At 42.8% G+C, this 17,413-nt stretch overlaps 1 protein-coding gene, 1 long non-coding RNA gene and 5 other non-coding genes across 8 annotated transcripts; 6 read left to right on the top strand and 1 right to left on the bottom strand.

The window, feature by feature from the left end:
• Window positions 1–1,271: 1,271 nt before the first annotated feature.
• LOC127348903 (uncharacterized) lies at window positions 1,272–2,426 on the bottom strand. 2 transcript variants are annotated; one of them, XR_007880011.2, is made up of 4 exons: window positions 2,291–2,426; window positions 1,915–2,188; window positions 1,495–1,821; window positions 1,272–1,396 (listed from the first exon to the last, which is right to left on the bottom strand). It is a non-coding gene; the product is annotated as an uncharacterized lncRNA (long non-coding RNA). The 2 variants fall into 2 exon arrangements; XR_011756653.1 differs by having other exon boundaries at window positions 1,495–2,188.
• Window positions 2,427–9,049: 6,623 nt separating this feature from the next.
• LOC127295280 (eukaryotic translation initiation factor 3 subunit I) lies at window positions 9,050–13,384 on the top strand. The gene is made up of 8 exons (XM_051325193.2): window positions 9,050–9,584; window positions 9,680–9,807; window positions 10,318–10,437; window positions 10,515–10,604; window positions 11,278–11,364; window positions 11,451–11,530; window positions 12,893–12,986; window positions 13,138–13,384. The coding sequence occupies exons 1-7, from the start codon at window positions 9,185–9,187 to the stop codon at window positions 12,966–12,968; spliced, it is 981 nt and encodes a 326-aa protein (XP_051181153.1). The 5' UTR covers window positions 9,050–9,184; the 3' UTR covers window positions 12,969–12,986; window positions 13,138–13,384.
• Window positions 11,631–11,712, top strand: LOC127297745 (small nucleolar RNA U54). The gene has a single exon (XR_007849435.1). It is a non-coding gene; the product is annotated as a small nucleolar RNA U54 (small nucleolar RNA).
• LOC127297748 (small nucleolar RNA U54) lies at window positions 11,914–11,992 on the top strand. Its single transcript, XR_007849437.1, has one exon. It is a non-coding gene; the product is annotated as a small nucleolar RNA U54 (small nucleolar RNA).
• LOC127297743 (small nucleolar RNA U54) lies at window positions 12,123–12,202 on the top strand. Its single transcript, XR_007849433.1, has one exon. It is a non-coding gene; the product is annotated as a small nucleolar RNA U54 (small nucleolar RNA).
• On the top strand, window positions 12,358–12,437 carry LOC127297744 (small nucleolar RNA U54). The gene has a single exon (XR_007849434.1). It is a non-coding gene; the product is annotated as a small nucleolar RNA U54 (small nucleolar RNA).
• Window positions 12,644–12,724, top strand: LOC127297742 (small nucleolar RNA U54). The gene has a single exon (XR_007849432.1). It is a non-coding gene; the product is annotated as a small nucleolar RNA U54 (small nucleolar RNA).
• Window positions 13,385–17,413: the final 4,029 nt, after the last annotated feature.

The raw sequence follows: 17,413 nt of genomic DNA, 5'->3' as shown, positions 1-17,413 counted from the left end.
CAACCAATAAGACTAAAACAGGTACATCAAAAGCAAAAGAAATGCACAGACTATATGCAACATGCGAAGACGACTCACCCAAACCATCAATTCTGTCATATTAGTACCATATGCAATAGGCGAAAGACGACCAACCCAAATCATCAACTCAGAAACCTTAGGACCATATGCAACAGTGTGCTTCGGTGAAGAAGAGATTGCAGGTCTGACATGGAACATAATCATCAATTCAGTCATTGCAGCCCTTCATTTGGATAATAAAAACCGCCCTCATCGAAAACAGTCCCGCAGAAACTTCCTACTGGGTGTTCGGCGTCAATCCCAACAAATACAGAGTTCAACATCTGATATTAAAAATAAGACAATTTGTCAGGTCGATCAATCCCCTGATCCAAAAATGCAGAAGAAGAAGGGTCAGGTCACCCTACGATCATGTAGCTGACCTGCAATTAATCTGGCAATACACCTTTCGTGCGAAATAAGATGCAGAGAATTTCGGACATTACCATTCTGTATAAGGAGTATACAGTTGAAGCGACATCAGCTTCTAAAAAATATTTTAGCATGCAGGTTTTGTTTCACACCATTCAGATCCCATACAAACATAATGTTTAACAATTTTTCAAAGAGAAATGTTATGTAAATCAAAGGTTAAAACACAAAGAACTCTGAAAAAGTATTTAGATTTCAACCCTGTGGCAATGACATCTTGTTGCGTTACCGATCTTCCTACAATTCTCCTTTCCTGATCCATTTGCAATTGATGAACATGTAACTCAAGATTCAGTGTGTGATTGCCAGTTTAGTGCAGTTTCCAGTATTAGGTACAAGCAAGATGCCACACATTTGAAGCATGAGGGCATCTTTTTATCAAGTTCATTCAGTGTCTACTTTGTAATCCACGACCACTGTAGCAGCTAGCGACCTGACCCCGAGAACCTTGGATGCAGCGCGGGGAGATATTGGGTAACCGAAGGATTTTTGATTCAGCAGCTTCAGAGCTTGGGCTGCAATAAGCTGCGCAGTCGAAGGCCGCGCATCTGTGAGGACAGAGGATGCTGGAGATGCGGGCGAAGTTAAGGGCGTGGAGGCAGGTGAGGTCCTCTGTGATCCCGACCGCCACGTGCTCCATGTCGAAAACCAGGGTGGAGGTCGAGCGCCTTCTTTGCCCAGACGGATCAGGCCTCCGGGAGGCGGAGGACGGTGGAGATGCGTGCGGCGTTGGGGGCGTGGAGGTAGGTGAGTGCCTTCGTGCTGCCGCCCGGCCCGTGATCTAGCACCGACACTCTAGGTATATAAACTGAATGAAGGCTGGATTTGATTCAAAGTAATCAGAGCCAAATTGGTTCTCCTTCCGAAGGGTTCACCAATGGTCAGAAAAAACTTATTTATTAGTCTGCAACAAAACAATTGCAACGCTATATTAACATTTATCAGATTGACAAAAAAAAACAGTGTGAAGAAGGAAACAATACTTGTAGGGAAGCATCTAACCGCATCCAAGATTCACACAGTACATGAATCACTCCAGAAAGGAAAGTTAGGTTCAACATAGTTTGGGCCTGGTTTCATAGGAGAGCCAACCTCACAGGCACAATATAATCATCCCCGTCATAGTCAATTTCACGGCCATGACCAAGGGCCCAAGGTACCATCACAAGAGTGATTCATAATGCATGTGAATAATCAAATAAACTATCTACAGAGAGATAATATATTATGCTCAAAAGTTATTGTTACCGCTGAAAAGTACAGTGGCAGTTAATCCAATCCAGACGTATGAAAGCCAATTAGATGGCTATAAAATCATATGAAGTCCTCCTTGCACAAAAAAAAGCAGTCAATATTCAGAGAAACGATACTGCAAGAAGCTACCATGCTTATAAACAGGCAAGGGAGTTCCTCAAATCATACCTTAGCATAACTGTTATACAGAATTTTACACGTGAGTTGTGTTTAATTTTCAAGCATAGTAAAATATCGCAATCTATTCATGGCTTGTGCTGGTGTTTTCTGAGCGAATCACAGTTCTAAGGCTACGAGTGGAAGGAGCAAAAAAGAATGAAGGATTGAGGTTCAGTGTGCAGAATCTCTCAACTAAGAACCCACCATGCTTGGGTATCCATGAAGTATCCATATGTTTCTTAACGAGTTTATTATGCAGTAACAAAAGTGGGCCATCATAGGTCTGTCAAAACATACAAAATCCAATGGCCTATGTTAGTTAATGACTAACGAACAACATCGCAACATTAGCATGTCAAGATTTAGTGCAATATGATGAGCATACCTTAGTTTCTCCTGTATTCCCAAATTTGACTAAAAACACTCCTTATCAAGGAGATCCTTGAAGTAAATCAGTCCATATACCAGTAAAACAAAACATCATCTAACTGAACAATAGCCAAATACATAGAACTCATTAAGCATGCATGCACACGAGAGAAAGGCTATTCAGGGTCATGCTTGTATCTATTTTTTTTCCAAAGTTTCAGTTTTGCACTCGGAAGCCCTTACTCCTTTCTTGCTGAAGAACTCCTCTGCAACCTCGCGAGACTTTCCCATCATTTCTTTCAAGCAATATTCAGATGTATGATAGTTATGACATAATGATGCAAGGAGATCCACACCCCTTACTGTTTGTTTAACTGAACTGGAAATTTAGAACAGTAAAACAAAACTGTAAATATGTGTTGCTAACAAATAAAATAAGGAATGTGCTTTGAAGAAACAATGACATAAAGGTGAGAATTATTACTGAAGTGAGAAGAACCTTCTATTGTGAAGCTCCTAAATCTAGCTGGGACATGAGTTAAAACTATGGCCTGCCATATATAAAACAATTTCAACCAATTAGGACCAAGAAAGGATAAGAGTAGGTTGCAGCTATTTGGAGACCTGATCACTTGAACATAAGCAAGCTTCCTAGCTTGTGTCTGTTCAGCTAGCCGCTTGACCTACAACATTTCAAAAGGGAGAAACATGAATCTTCCATTGACACTGAAACATTCGAATTAGTCTACATGTAGTAAAGAGAATGTTTGTATTTTGGTGATTCCAATTGCAAGCTTGATTCTGGTTAACGAAAATAATAATTGCATGCCTACAACTTTAATCGTATATATCTCATCACCTGACATAAACAACTTTGTCATGCCTTTGCAAATATTGCTGATATTGTCTCTTCTGATCGCATTTAACTTTGACATAACAAAAAAACCTGCCATGTCCTCTAGTCGATGGTGCCTCAGAACCAGGACGTGCTGGCCAAGGTAAGCACCGTCGAAGGCCTCAGCTCAAGGAAAGGCACCTCCTTCCATGGGTTGGAGCTAGACTCGAGTGGCCGGAGCGTGTCTGCCAGCAACGGGCAAGGGAACACCACATGTGAGTAGATACATCGGGGAGGCGCCCGATCCATACATCAAATCTCACATTTGGAAACACAAACCATAGCAGGAGCGGAGGGATTGGTCCGGCGGCGCGCCGGCGAGGCAAACCGGGTGTGGTAAGTTCAGGGAGGAGGGCACGCGGCGTGGGCGAGGTGGAGCCGGAGTTTCCATCCGTGGTGGATGAGGCTGGGGGCGGCCACGCTTGTAAGGTGTAGGAGGGCAGGGGCGGCGACGCTAGTGCCATGGAGGCCGGCCGTTGAGCTCGGGGCGGCCACGAGAGAGGGGGCTGAGGAAGGGATCGAAGGGGCCGCTAGTAGGGTTAGACTGTAGACTGATTTTATACATTCCGAGGGGTCAAAAAGCAAATGACATCGAGCGACGAAGCCAAGGACGGACGACGCGAGCGATTGACGACGGAACCTTGACATTCTTTTTAGGTAGTAGAGAGATAATCAATTCGAAACATAGGTTGTATACAGTTTAACTGCATAAGCTTAAGTAAAAAACAAAAACAGGCATAAGCTGAAAATTATGTACAAGGCTCATGTTCTGTAGTTGTATCTTCTGTTGGAAGAGCCTCGTAACACATCTTCGATGGTTTGTGTGGTTGTAGGTTGGAAGGGCTCTATAGCCGTCATTGACCTGGACATTTCGAAAAAATAATCTAAGTTAGGTACATCTGAAGACCATTCCGGTACTGTGCAAGACCACGCCCGGTCACCAACTGAACCGTCATGTCCACATGTTCGAAACTGTTTCAATATAATGGTCTTGATTCTAAACAAACAAACAAACACACATGTTTGAAACTATCACACCTATAACACTTTGAATTCTACCTCCAGTTTGCTCAGTATTACTGAAGCTTCTCTTTGGTTGCAACAACTATCACACCATAACAGTCTGAATTCTACTTCCACTCCCAGTATGCTTATTGTACTAAAGAGAATGAATAAGTGAACAATGAAGAGTTATTGTCTTATAGATAAAAAAATAGTTACATATATACGCTAGATCATCACTAAGAAAACTAATCAGAACGGTAAAAGGAAATATAGAAAAAAAAGTAGAGATGACAGCCTTAAGATACAGAGAAATCTAAGGGGCTGCAATAGCTAATCTAGAATAATCGGCACTACTTTGAGCTTCTATCATAGACACGGAAACCATAGCACGAGATCTTATGATATTTCTTGATGGTATACTGATATTGATGAGTAACCTTAGCACTGAAACCAAATCAACAATGGTGTGTTAGAACGGGGTACAATGTATCTAGTTAAGCTCAAAAGATCCAGAACATAGTATATTTGTGTGTACATAGTCCCAAAGTGTAGTTGTATTACAACATAGAGCTAACTTTCTGCCATTGTCTTAGTATTTTTTTGCGGCAAGCAGTATGTAGACGCACATCCAAATGCCGCCGATGATTTGCAGCAACCCTGTTAGAAGTTGTGAAATGAGTAGCAGATACTGAAAACAGAAAACAAAGAGCATTCAGTACACAACCAATAAGACTAAAACAGGTACATCAAAAGCAAAAGAAATGCACAGACTATATGCAACATGCGAAGACGACTCACCCAAACCATCAATTCTGTCATATTAGTACCATATGCAATAGGCGAAAGACGACCAACCCAAATCATCAACTCAGAAACCTTAGGACCATATGCAACAGTGTGCTTCGGTGAAGAAGAGATTGCAGGTCTGACATGGAACATAATCATCAATTCAGTCATTGCAGCCCTTCATTTGGATAATAAAAACCACCCTCATCGAAAACAGTCCCGCAGAAACTTCCTACTGGGTGTTCGGCGTCAATCCCAACAAATACAGAGTTCAACATCTGATATTAAAAATAAGACAATTTGTCAGGTCGATCAATCCCCTGATCCAAAAATGCAGAAGAAGAAGGGTCAGGTCACCCTACGATCATGTAGCTGACCTGCAATTAATCTGGCAATACACCTTTCGTGCGAAATAAGATGCAGAGAATTTCGGACATTACCATTCTGTATAAGGAGTATACAGTTGAAGCGACATCAGCTTCTAAAAAATATTTTAGCATGCAGGTTTTGTTTCACACCATTCAGATCCCATACAAACATAATGTTTAACAATTTTTCAAAGAGAAATGTTATGTAAATCAAAGGTTAAAACACAAAGAACTCTGAAAAAGTATTTAGATTTCAACCCTGTGGCAATGACATCTTGTTGCGTTACCGATCTTCCTTCAATTCTCCTTTCCTGATCCATTTGCAATTGATGAACATGTAACTCAAGATTCAGTGTGTGATTGCCAGTTTAGTGCAGTTTCCAGTATTAGGTACAAGCAAGATGCCACACGTTTGAAGCATGAGGGCATCTTTTTATCAAGTTCATTCAGTGTCTACTTTGTAATCCACGACCACTGTAGCAGCTAGCGACCTGACCCCGAGAACCTTGGATGCAGCGCGGGGAGATATTGGGTAACCGAAGGATTTTTGATTCAGCAGCTTCAGAGCTTGGGCTGCAATAAGCTGCGCAGTCGAAGGCCGCGCATCTGTGAGGACAGAGGATGCTGGAGATGCGGGCGAAGTTAAGGGCGTGGAGGCAGGTGAGGTCCTCTGTGATCCCGACCGCCACGTGCTCCATGTCGAAAACCAGGGTGGAGGTCGAGCGCCTTCTTCGCCCAGACGGATCAGGCCTCTGGGAGGCGGAGGACGGTGGAGATGCGTGCGGCGTTGGGGGCGTGGAGGTAGGTGAGTGCCTTCGTGCTGCCGCCCGGCCCGTGATCTAGCACCGACGCTCTAGGTATATAAACTGAATGAAGGCTGGATTTGATTCAAAGTAATCAGAGCCAAATTGGTTCTCCTTCCGAAGGGTTCACCAATGGTCAGAAAAAACTTATTTATTAGTCTGCAACAAAACAATTGCAACGCTATATTAACATTTATCAGATTGACAAAAAAAAACAGTGTGAAGAAGGAAACAATACTTGTAGGGAAGCATCTAACCGCATCCAAGATTCACACAGTACATGAATCACTCCGGAAAGGAAAGTTAGGTTCAACATAGTTTGGGCCTGGTTTCATAGGAGAGCCAACCTCACAGGCACAATATAATCATCCCCGTCATAGTCAATTTCACGGCCATGACCAAGGGCCCAAGGTACCATCACAAGAGTGATTCATAATGCATGTGAATAATCAAATAAACTATCTACAGAGAGATAATATATTATGCTCAAAAGTTATTGTTACCGCTGAAAAGTACAGTGGCAGTTAATCCAATCCAGACGTATGAAAGCCAATTAGATGGCTATAAAATCATATGAAGTCCTCCTTGCACAAAAAAAAGCAGTCAATATTCAGAGAAACGATACTGCAAGAAGCTACCATGCTTAGGCAAGGGAGTTCCTCAAATCATACCTTAGCATAACTGTTATACAGAATTTTACACGTGAGTTGTGTTTAATTTTCAAGCATAGTAAAATATCGCAATCTATTCATGGCTTGTGCTGGTGTTTTCTGAGCGAATCACAGTTCTAAGGCTACGAGTGGAAGGAGCAAAAAAGAATGAAGGATTGAGGTTCAGTGTGCAGAATCTCTCAACTAAGAACCCACCATGCTTGGGTATCCATGAAGTATCCATATGTTTCTTAACGAGTTTATTATGCAGTAACAAAAGTGGGCCATCATAGGTCTGTCAAAACATACAAAATCCAATGGCCTATGTTAGTTAATGACTAACGAACAACATCGCAACATTAGCATGTCAAGATTTAGTGCAATATGATGAGCATACCTTAGTTTCTCCTGTATTCCCAAATTTGACTAAAAACACTCTTTATCAAGGAGATCCTTGAAGTAAATCAGTCCATATACCAGTAAAACAAAACATCATCTAACTGAACAATAGCCAAATACATATAACTCATTAAGCATGCATGCACACGAGAGAAAGGCTATTCAGGGTCATGCTTGTATCTATTTTTTTTCCAAAGTTTCAGTTTTGCACTCGGAAGCCCTTACTCCTTTCTTGCTGAAGAACTCCTCTGCAACCTCGCGAGACTTTCCCATCATTTCTTTCAAGCAATATTCAGATGTATGATAGTTATGACATAATGATGCAAGGAGATCCACACCCCTTACTGTTTGTTTAACTGAACTGGAAATTTAGAACAGTAAAACAAAACTGTAAATATGTGTTGCTAACAAATAAAATAAGGAATGTGCTTTGAAGAAACAATGACATAAAGGTGAGAATTATTACTGAAGTGAGAAGAACCTTCTATTGTGAAGCTCCTAAATCTAGCTGGGACATGAGTTAAAACTATGGCCTGCCATATATAAAACAATTTCAACCAATTAGGACCAAGAAAGGATAAGAGTAGGTTGCAGCTATTTGGAGACCTGATCACTTGAACATAAGCAAGCTTCCTAGCTTGTGTCTGTTCAGCTAGCCGCTTGACCTACAACATTTCAAAAGGGAGAAACATGAATCTTCCATTGACACTGAAACATTCGAATTAGTCTACATGTAGTAAAGAGAATGTTTGTATTTTGGTGATTCCAATTGCAAGCTTGATTCTGGTTAACGAAAATAATAATTGCATGCCTACAACTTTAATCGTATATATCTCATCACCTGACATAAACAACTTTGTCATGCCTTTGCAAATATTGCTGATATTGTCTCTTCTGATCGCATTTAACTTTGACATAACAAAAAAACCTGCCATGTCCTCTAGTCGATGGTGCCTCAGAACCAGGACGTGCTGGCCAAGGTAAGCACCATCGAAGGCCTCAGCTCAAGGAAAGGCACCTCCTTCCATGGGTTGGAGCTAGACTCGAGTGGCCGGAGCGTGTCTGCCAGCAACGGGCAAGGGAACACCACATGTGAGTAGATACATCGGGGAGGCGCCCGATCCATACATCAAATCTCACATTTGGAAACACAAACCATAGCAGGAGCGGAGGGATTGGTCCGGTGGCGCGCCGGCGAGGCAAACCGGGCGTGGTAAGTTCAGGGAGGAGGGCACGCGACGTGGGCGAGGTGGAGCCGGAGTTTCCATCCGTGGTGGATGAGGCTGGGGGCGGCGACGCTTGTAAGGTGTAGGAGGGCAGGGGCGGCGACGCTAGTGCCATGGAGGCCGGCCGTTGAGCTCGGGGCGGCCACGAGAGAGGGGGCTGAGGAAGGGATCGAAGGGGCCGCTAGTAGGGTTAGACTGTAGACTGATTTTCTACATTTCGAGGGGTCAAAAAGCAAATGACATCGAGCGACGAAGCCAAGGACGGACGACGCGAGCGATTGACGACGGAACCTTGACATTCTTTTTAGGTAGTAGAGAGATTCAACCAAAACGTCATCTTCAACCGGTTGATTTGTTCCAGCCAAAAGCACCGACCATAATCAGTCCGCTACAATTGTGCGTGTTTACACCTACAAAGATCTATTGGCATTGCAGTATGAGGACTAGACAATGGATTCAGAAAAAAAGAACCAGAACCATGAAGGACGCGAGTGAGAATTCCTACCTTCTGTGCTTCAGATCCATCATCATCGTGATGTGAATGTAGGCCGTATTTGAGCCAGCCCGTTATTCTTGTTTGGGCCAGACCCGGCCCAAGCAACGTGCTTAAGACGGCCAATAACCGCACTGGTTTCCCGTCCCACACAAAAGCCACTTGTCCACGCGCAGCTAGGGTTTCTCGCTCCGCCGCAACGCACGATCCAGCTGCCCTAACCCTACCCTCCTCCTTCCTTTCCGGCGGCGGCCGCGGCGGCGGCGAGCAGCAGCAAGCGGCGAGATGAGGCCGATTCTCATGAAGGGGCACGAGCGCCCGCTCACGTTCCTCAAGTACAACCGGGACGGCGACCTGCTCTTCTCCTGCGCCAAGGACCACACCCCCACCGTCTGGTTCGCCGACAACGGCGACCGCCTCGGCACCTACCGCGGCCACAACGGCGCCGTGTGGTCCTGCGACGTCTCCCGCCACTCCACGCGCCTCATCACCGGCAGCGCCGACCAGACCGCCAAGCTCTGGGACGTCAAGACCGGGAGAGAGCTCTTCACCTTCAGGTTCGACGCCCCCGCGCGCTCCGTCGACTTCGCCATCGGCGACCACCTCGCCGTCATCACCACCGACAGCTTCATGGGGAACATGCCCACCGCGCAGGTCAAGCGGATCGCCGACGACCTGCAAGACCGTATGGCTCATTCTCCTCCATAATATCCGGTTGGAAGTCTTTGCATGTCTACTGCGATGTGGGTTTTATTTGAAGTGTCTGTTGCCGTTTTGCAGAGACGGATGAGTCCGCACTCGTGATCTCTGGTATCACCGGGAGGATTAACAGGGCTGTGTGGGGACCGGGGAACCGGACAATCATCACCGCTGGTGAGGATGCAACCATTCGCATCTGGGACTCTGAGGTGAGTTCTGCTGACCATTACTACTTATCGTTGCCCAAATGTAGAAGTGCTGTTGCATGCTTGTTGAGGTGATGGCTGTAGATAGCTCGCTGGTATTATTCAGTAGTAAAAATGCTGTCGACGATCCAAAGACATTACGTGAGCTTAATGCTGCTGCATGATCCCAGTTACCTTGGTGGATGATTCAAGTTTCTTATTGACAGCAGTACACCTCTAGTTGACACAGCAGGCAGTTAATACCTATATGTCTGGCCACATATTCCTGGTGACTACTACTTAGTTCTTGATCCAGTCTTGCTAGAATATTTTTCCTAGAATGCAATGCTTTCTGTGGCCTGTTTGCTAGAAAGGTCTACTTTACTTGATCCATAAAGGATTATCTTGCTATGTGATGTAGCCATTTGACCGCTCTGTTCTGCATACAGTTGTTTAATTCGGTCAATATAGGCATGATCTTTTCTCAACTTTTTATGACAATGCATTTATGTTCTATTTTCTCTTGTTCGTTAGACCGGAAAACTGCTGAAGGAGTCAGGCAAGGAGGAGGGACATCAGAAAGCAATTAGTTCACTGTCAAAGTCCGCAGATTGGTCTCATTTCCTTACAGGTTCCTTGGATAAATCTGCTAAGGTGACGAGATTGCTGTCCTAATAACATGTTCATACTTCACTGTTATATGGATTTTCTGACATCTGTTTTGTGGCTAGCTATGGGATGCAAGAACACTGACCCTGATAAAGACATATGTCACGGAGCGACCGGTTAATGCTGTCGACATATCTCCTACCCTTGACCATGTATGCTCATGTATCATTCCTTTTTTCTTATCTATGCCAATGTTAGTTTGTTCCTGCGAGTATTTCGCCATATGAACACATGGTTTGTCTTGAATTATGAGGCTGGGAATGGCTATTAATTTATTCCGAGTGTGCACTTAGCGACCACTCCTTTGATTTATTCTTGAAGTTGGATAGAATTCTATGTCTATACGTTCCTTTGATTTATTTCTTGAAGTTTGATTATGTCCTGCTCATCTATTTCCATACCTCGATTCTTGCTGTAGTTTAGTGAAGCCAAGTTTATCAAAGGCTCCAACGTATTTGTGTTATGTGGCACAGAAATTTTCCTTGTTATTGGGTTAATGGTCAATGCAGCTGGTAGTGCAAGATGTCTACATGTAAATTTTTACGTGTCCATGAGTCAAGGCTATGGTTCTTTATTACTAGGTAGTCCTGTTGGTTTTCTCAAATATGTAAATATGTAAACTGTTAGTAACACTGGTGCAAGTATTTTTTACTGTCTTAATTTGTCAGCATCTGAGTCATGTTCTTTTCAAAACTTATCCCACTGCATGCTTGATGCTGAACTAGGTGGCACAACTAAAGCACATTGTGGCACATTCTGTTATATTCTGGCCAACTTATTTGTTTTTTTTACTTCTCTAAAATTATGTTTTTCTTCCGTTGTCAGGTGGTTATTGGAGGTGGGCAAGATGCTATGAACGTGACTATGACAGACCGCCGTGCGGGCAAATTCGAGGCTAAATTTTTCCACAAGGTGAATTATACTTTTTGACATTCTATGTGAAGTTACTTTCTGTATGCATATTATAATGCGGCTGTTACCATGGCTTTGTTATTTAGATTTTACAAGAAGAAATTGGTGGTGTTAAAGGGCATTTTGGACCAATCAATGCATTGGCATTTAATCCTGATGGTCGGAGGTAATTACTTATTCTAATGTTGCATGTGTATTTCTTATACATCTTGCCACTTCCTTTTGAGTTTGTGATATGTCTCTGTTACTCTTTTTGTATGCAAATCTGCTCAATGATTAAGCCATGTAGATTCATGGCGATATACGCTATTCTGAGTCTTTAGGATGTCATCAAATTTTATGAGAGCATATCCTGATATTTAATTTTATATGGACCCCATGTATTTCAAATTTATTTATCTTGTAGATTAAGTCTACAGTTTTCTCGCCTCTTGTTTATTTGTTACATCTTGTTCACCTGACATATTTCTTCTTGATGTTCTAATACCCTCTCATCCCACATTTTATCTTCTTGAATCGCTGTCTCTTCTGTTACATTTTTCAATATGTACCTCAGTGATTAGAGCCAAATGCATTGGCAATATACGCTATACTGACCTATTTTGATGAGAAATTGAATATGAGAGTTACATGTGAAGTAATCCCCAATCACCATGTTGTTGTCTTCTGTTTTGTGTCTTTACCCATCCTCCCAATCTTGACGTTCTCTTTTCACTTTCTATCTTGTTGAACCATTCTTGTTATGTTTATTGATATGTTGCTCAATGATTAGAGCCAATTACATTGGCAATATACGCTATACAGACCTTCTTTTGATGAAAAATTGAATATGAGAGCTACATGTGAGTAATCCTCAGTCCTCATTTAGTTGCCTTCCGTTTTGTGTCTTGCCCTGTCCTCCATATTTTGGTGCTCTCTTTTGTGTTCTGGGGTCTTCTCTTTTCACTTCATTTCTTGTTAAACAACCCTATTTTGTCATGTGTACTGATATGTTGCTCAGTGATTAGAGCCAATTACATTGGCAATATACGCTATACTGACCTTGTTTTGATGAAAAGTTGGATATGAGAGCTACTTGTTAACCAAATTTTTGCTTTCGAAGATCTAGCCTGTTATAGCTATCAATGATCATGCTTTCTTGTACCACTTTCTGTTTTGATCGTTCACCAAAATTTTGCTTTCAAAGACCTAGCCTGTTATAGCTATCAATGATCAACCTTTCTTGTACATTCTGTTTTGACTGCATTATTTTGTTCTTCATGTGTCTGATGGTTTTGGCAGCTCAGTGATTTCAACCAAATGCATTTTGGTTATATACGCTATTCTGAATGTGTTGTTGTAAAATAAATTTATGAGAGCTACCGGTCCTCCTTTAGATTTTGTTTTTGTATCTTTGTGCCTAATTTATGTTTCTCCAAATACTTTGGAGAATATGGTTCCAGCTCTCTCTGAACTTCCCTTGTTATCTCTTGTGTCTTTTATGTATTCCAACTTTAACAAACTGTTTTTTCCCATGTAATATTTCTAGCTTTTCGAGTGGTGGTGAGGATGGGTATGTAAGGCTGCACCATTTTGATCCTGAGTACTTCAACATCAAGATGTGATCTTCTAAATCAGCCGAGGTATGACTATGGCCCTTTCTTGGCCAGGTTTGCAACTTGATTATACTTTTTGTTGCCACGTTTTGTTTGTTATTGCCATATTATCTTTTATTGTGTTACCAAATATCCCTTTTGCTTCAGGCCTTTGATTACACTGTTAACCTCTTTTCAGGCTGCAGCTGAGAGACCTCCCTTGTCCCCTGGAGAGAACATAGCGTTTTTTAGCTCAGTTTTTGAAAACTTACTTTGTTGGATGGTTACTATGTAGTTGGAGTAGCATATTATGAATGGGTGATGGAGATCTGCTTAAATTGGCGACATAGTATTCCTGTACCGTTTGTGTTTATTATCGGAAAAACTCTGTTTTGATATGATGCCTGTTCTGCTGAACATGTCTATACTTGAAGACACTTTGCACAGCTTTGTTACCGAGGTGTGAAGTAGGGACGTTCCCCAAGATGCCTTCTCTGTGCCTGGGTTATTATATCTATCCTGAAAGCCAAAGAGTGTTTTTTAATTATGCATTTCTGTACTTTGAAGCAAGCAGCTGTTATAGATTACACTATTTTGTGTTCTACATCAATTACAACTGGTAAAATAACAAATCTTGAGCTTCTTAAACATGAGGAACCTCTGGATATCTGTGTTGGTTTTTTGGTACCCTGCCTGATGGTATTTCAAAAGGGCTGTTTTAACTTGAAGGATAAGAGCATCTTCACTCGTCCTCCCCCTCCCAAATTATTTTTCCTGCTGTTATTGGCGCCATATAACCCCATTCCCCTTCTCCCTCGGCGCTACTGCCTATTTCCTTGGCACCATGGTGGGAACATCTTTCAAATACGGATTTAATGGTATATTTTTCGTGATATATATATCTCATGCTTCCTCTATCTAAAAATAGACGTTTCATTTTTTGTCTAGATATGAATGAATATAGATGTATTTTTTTTACAACACAGTATAACGCAGATGCTCTCAAACACGTATGTACCAACACCCCTATGAACGCACGCACACCCTACCCATACGAACACCTTCGAGAGACCGAGCCGGCATATCTTGCGGTTGATGAAGTCACCACTGAAAGCAAAGCGTCGGTTAAAATCCTGAAATAAATCCAGGGGCCTTCATACTCTGCCCTGAGAGTTGTACTGTTTTATTTCTAGAAGTAGGAACTGTTGTCTTCCCTCTCAGCTCTGATGTGTTGATGAAACTGCACTGAAATATTCAGAGACAAGCAAACTGTAGTCTAAGAACTACAAATAATGAAGCTGCATTAGAAAAAAGAACACACACCGGAAATGGTGTTCTAAAACAAACAATGCTTAGGTAGTCAAAGCATCACATATTACGGAAGATTCCTCAATCAGCCAACCCAGAAAGGCCTATCTTGTGAAGGCAAAAGATTGCATCAATAGAGAACACAGTTGCAGCACAGTAAATGATCGGCATAGCATTGGTTCATCAGTACAATATAAGGCCGCAGGCTAACTCAACAAGAAGATGACACTATCATGAAAACATGGATGGATCAATAGCAGACACGAGAACCGGGTACAGTTTAGGCATTGTCACGGACGACCTCTTCATCATCAGAATCGAGAAAATCAGCCGCGGTATAATCCTTAGTCCGCAATGTTTTATTGCGAGCACGGAGCCTCTCAATGAATCTGTTGTACTTTGCGTTTATCCTGTCCAAAGCCAACTGGAATTCGGCTTTGGAGAGGATCGCATCATCGTCACGATCATCTTCCTCTTCCTCGTCCGTGCTCCAGCCGGAGTATTCATGTCCAGCATCCTCGTCTTCAGAGAAGCATGCGCCCGGCGTCCACTTCTGAGACGCAGCTGCAACTCCCGTGTCGCTGATGGCCTGCCTCTCGTTCTCAACCATGGCCACGCCGGCGACAGCCTCCTCCGCCTCTATACTTCCGATGCTAGGGTTCTCCTCCTTTGCTGCCATCGCTCCGATCTCTGATCCGCTGCGACGAGCGATTTCGATGTCGGGTTTGATGGCTGGGGATTTCGGGATTTCTTGGTGGTTACGCGTGAACCGGGGGCGGCGTCCCTGTGTATATAAAGGCGGGGCGGAGGAGAGCCCTAACGTTCGCGTCTTCGGTGCGGCCAGCGAGGACGTCGTTCCAATCCTGAGTAATCCGCTCCGAACCGGGTTTTTTTTTTAACCTAGGCGGTGGCAGAGCTGCCTAATCCCGTGTTAGCCAAAAAAATGCAAATTTTTTTCACCGCTATATTAATAATCATCAACAAGTATAAATAGCCTTAAAATTACTAGCAAATTTTTTTCACCGCTATATTAATAATCATCAACAAGTATAAATAGCCTTAAAATTACTAAAAGTTACAAATAGATGCTAGCACAAGCCGAAGTCGTGCCGCTGTCCTCGCCCCTCCATCATCGGAGCCGGACAAATATTATTGTAGTAGAGCTTGTTGTAGTATACATACGAGAAGTCGTTAGGATCTCAAATATCAGCGCACTAGAGCAACAACCATCACCAATGATGATAACTACATGTAGATTAGAAGAGACTAACATACCACACAAATGAACACGAGAACCGATCATCCACCGGACACGTGACTCCACGCGTTCATCGCTAGACACACCACCGAAGCGAGTATAGGGCGGGAAAGGCCTTATTCTAACTTCAGGATGTAGCTGCCGCCTCACCATTATGAAAAATACACTAAAACAACCTAAAAGAAAATGAAAACCCCGCTGGTGAGGGCCCGTGGTTGGCCACACCTCCAAGGCCATCGAAGACGAAGCGGACCAGCAACGTCGCCAGCAAAGAGAATGAAACCATAGATGTATCTGTTGTGAAGTGTATATGTGGATTTCCTAGCCGTTTCCATCAGTTCGGACTTTTGGTTCAAGTGGCTAGTGCATGAAGCTTAACATGGTATCAGACACCCAGGTCTCAAGTTCAAATCCTGGCTTTCACATGGTTTTCGCAATTAAGCCTAAAAAATTGCTGTTGCCCCCCCCCCCCTCTATAGCCACCGCTGTTTCGGTGTGCTCTTTTTCTTTCATGTGTTGACTTTCTCTTCTCCCGTCACACGCGAGTGAGGGTATTGTGAAGTGTATAAGTAGATTTCCTAGCCCTTTCCACAAGTTCAGACTTTTGGTTCAAGTGGCTAGTGCATGAAGCTTAACAGTATCCAATATGTTGTCTCTGTGAAACCGTCTGACAACGACATTTTGCACAACAAGCTACATTGATATGCAATATTAGCTCCAATTATCTACAATGAAAATGACCAAGACCTTAGGCGCGAACGATTCCTATGGCGAGGCCTCAAGCCATGCTTTATGGCCCTGAGCTAGCAAATTCAGTTGCAACTAATGTTATGGAAGTTATTGAATAATGCAGAGGTGATGAGCAAACTGGAATGAAGTAATAACTCTATATCACGATTATGGGGGTAATCAGGGAGGTCCAGCTCAATCATCGGATTTTATATCATGGGAACATGAGTTTTCTTGTATAAGTGTGGTGTACATACAACCACACGATCACGGGAAGCTACGGCGATGAATAATTTTCCTTTTTTGGATGGCCATGTGGAAGGTTGCCATTGGGTCGAGCCCTGGAATTGCCTCACGCGATTGCAGTCCTTAACCATTTCAGCAGAGAATGCAATGCAGTTGCTCATGTAGTAATAGCTAGGTCTAGATCTATTGGTAAATCCTCTTGTAATTTAGTCGGTGAAACCACAAGTTTCCTCTACACAAAACCAGCTTGGACTTACGAATCGCACAAATAATAGTCTTTGTCAGGCTCACACGGTAGTGCGGCACGACACAAACCAAATACCATCGCCTTATAAGTCATGAAGATCAACATACAAATAACGTGTGTTGTTCACATGAAGAGGTTGGTTGGCATATCATCATTTTTTTCACACATGTCCCTAGAAACGGGACCGAGCTCCACTATCATTAGAGATAAATGAACAACAGAGGAAGTTAAAGTTTACAACATATGAGAGGTGCTAACTGGATAGGAAACAAAAAACTACCATCATCGACGCAACTGTTAACATTTATGATGGTTAGAACTAAACTATTCCAACCTTGGCAGAACACAAACAACCAACGAACCAACATTCGCATAAAATTATCACCACAATGACAACAACTTATATCTTTAAAGCACCTTTCCAGTTTCCATTGCATTAGGATTTTTCACCCCATCCCATTTTCCTTTCTGACCTTTTTCTTTCAACATTAGGTTCTCCAAAACGGGGTTTCTCTTTCCATTTTTCCACTTCAGCATCTACTTTTTCATTAGACTGTAGAGCTTACCTCTCTTGCTTTCTTAAAATTCCCTCTGTCACTGATCATCTTCCTCCATGGCATCATCAGGGTGGTCATTCACCGAACCAGCTGTGATGCTTGCTAGATTATGAACATGAGCTCTTGATCC

This window comes from Lolium perenne, chromosome 4, assembly GCF_019359855.2.
Source record: "Lolium perenne isolate Kyuss_39 chromosome 4, Kyuss_2.0, whole genome shotgun sequence".
Taxonomy (NCBI): Eukaryota; Viridiplantae; Streptophyta; class Magnoliopsida; order Poales; family Poaceae; genus Lolium; species Lolium perenne.
Note: the sequence above shows the minus strand (reverse complement) of the source record. Positions and strands in the feature narration are given on the sequence as shown.

Bases quoted from the DNA above. Each gene is read 5' to 3' on its own strand.
- LOC127295280 (XM_051325193.2), top strand. From the start codon at position 9,185: ATGAGGCCGATTCTCATGAAGGGGCACGAGCGCCCGCTCACGTTCCTC. The intron at 10,438-10,514 runs GTGACGAGATTG...TTTTGTGGCTAG, and splicing joins CCTTGGATAAATCTGCTAAG to CTATGGGATGCAAGAACACT. The intron at 10,605-11,277 runs GTATGCTCATGT...TTCCGTTGTCAG, and splicing joins TATCTCCTACCCTTGACCAT to GTGGTTATTGGAGGTGGGCA.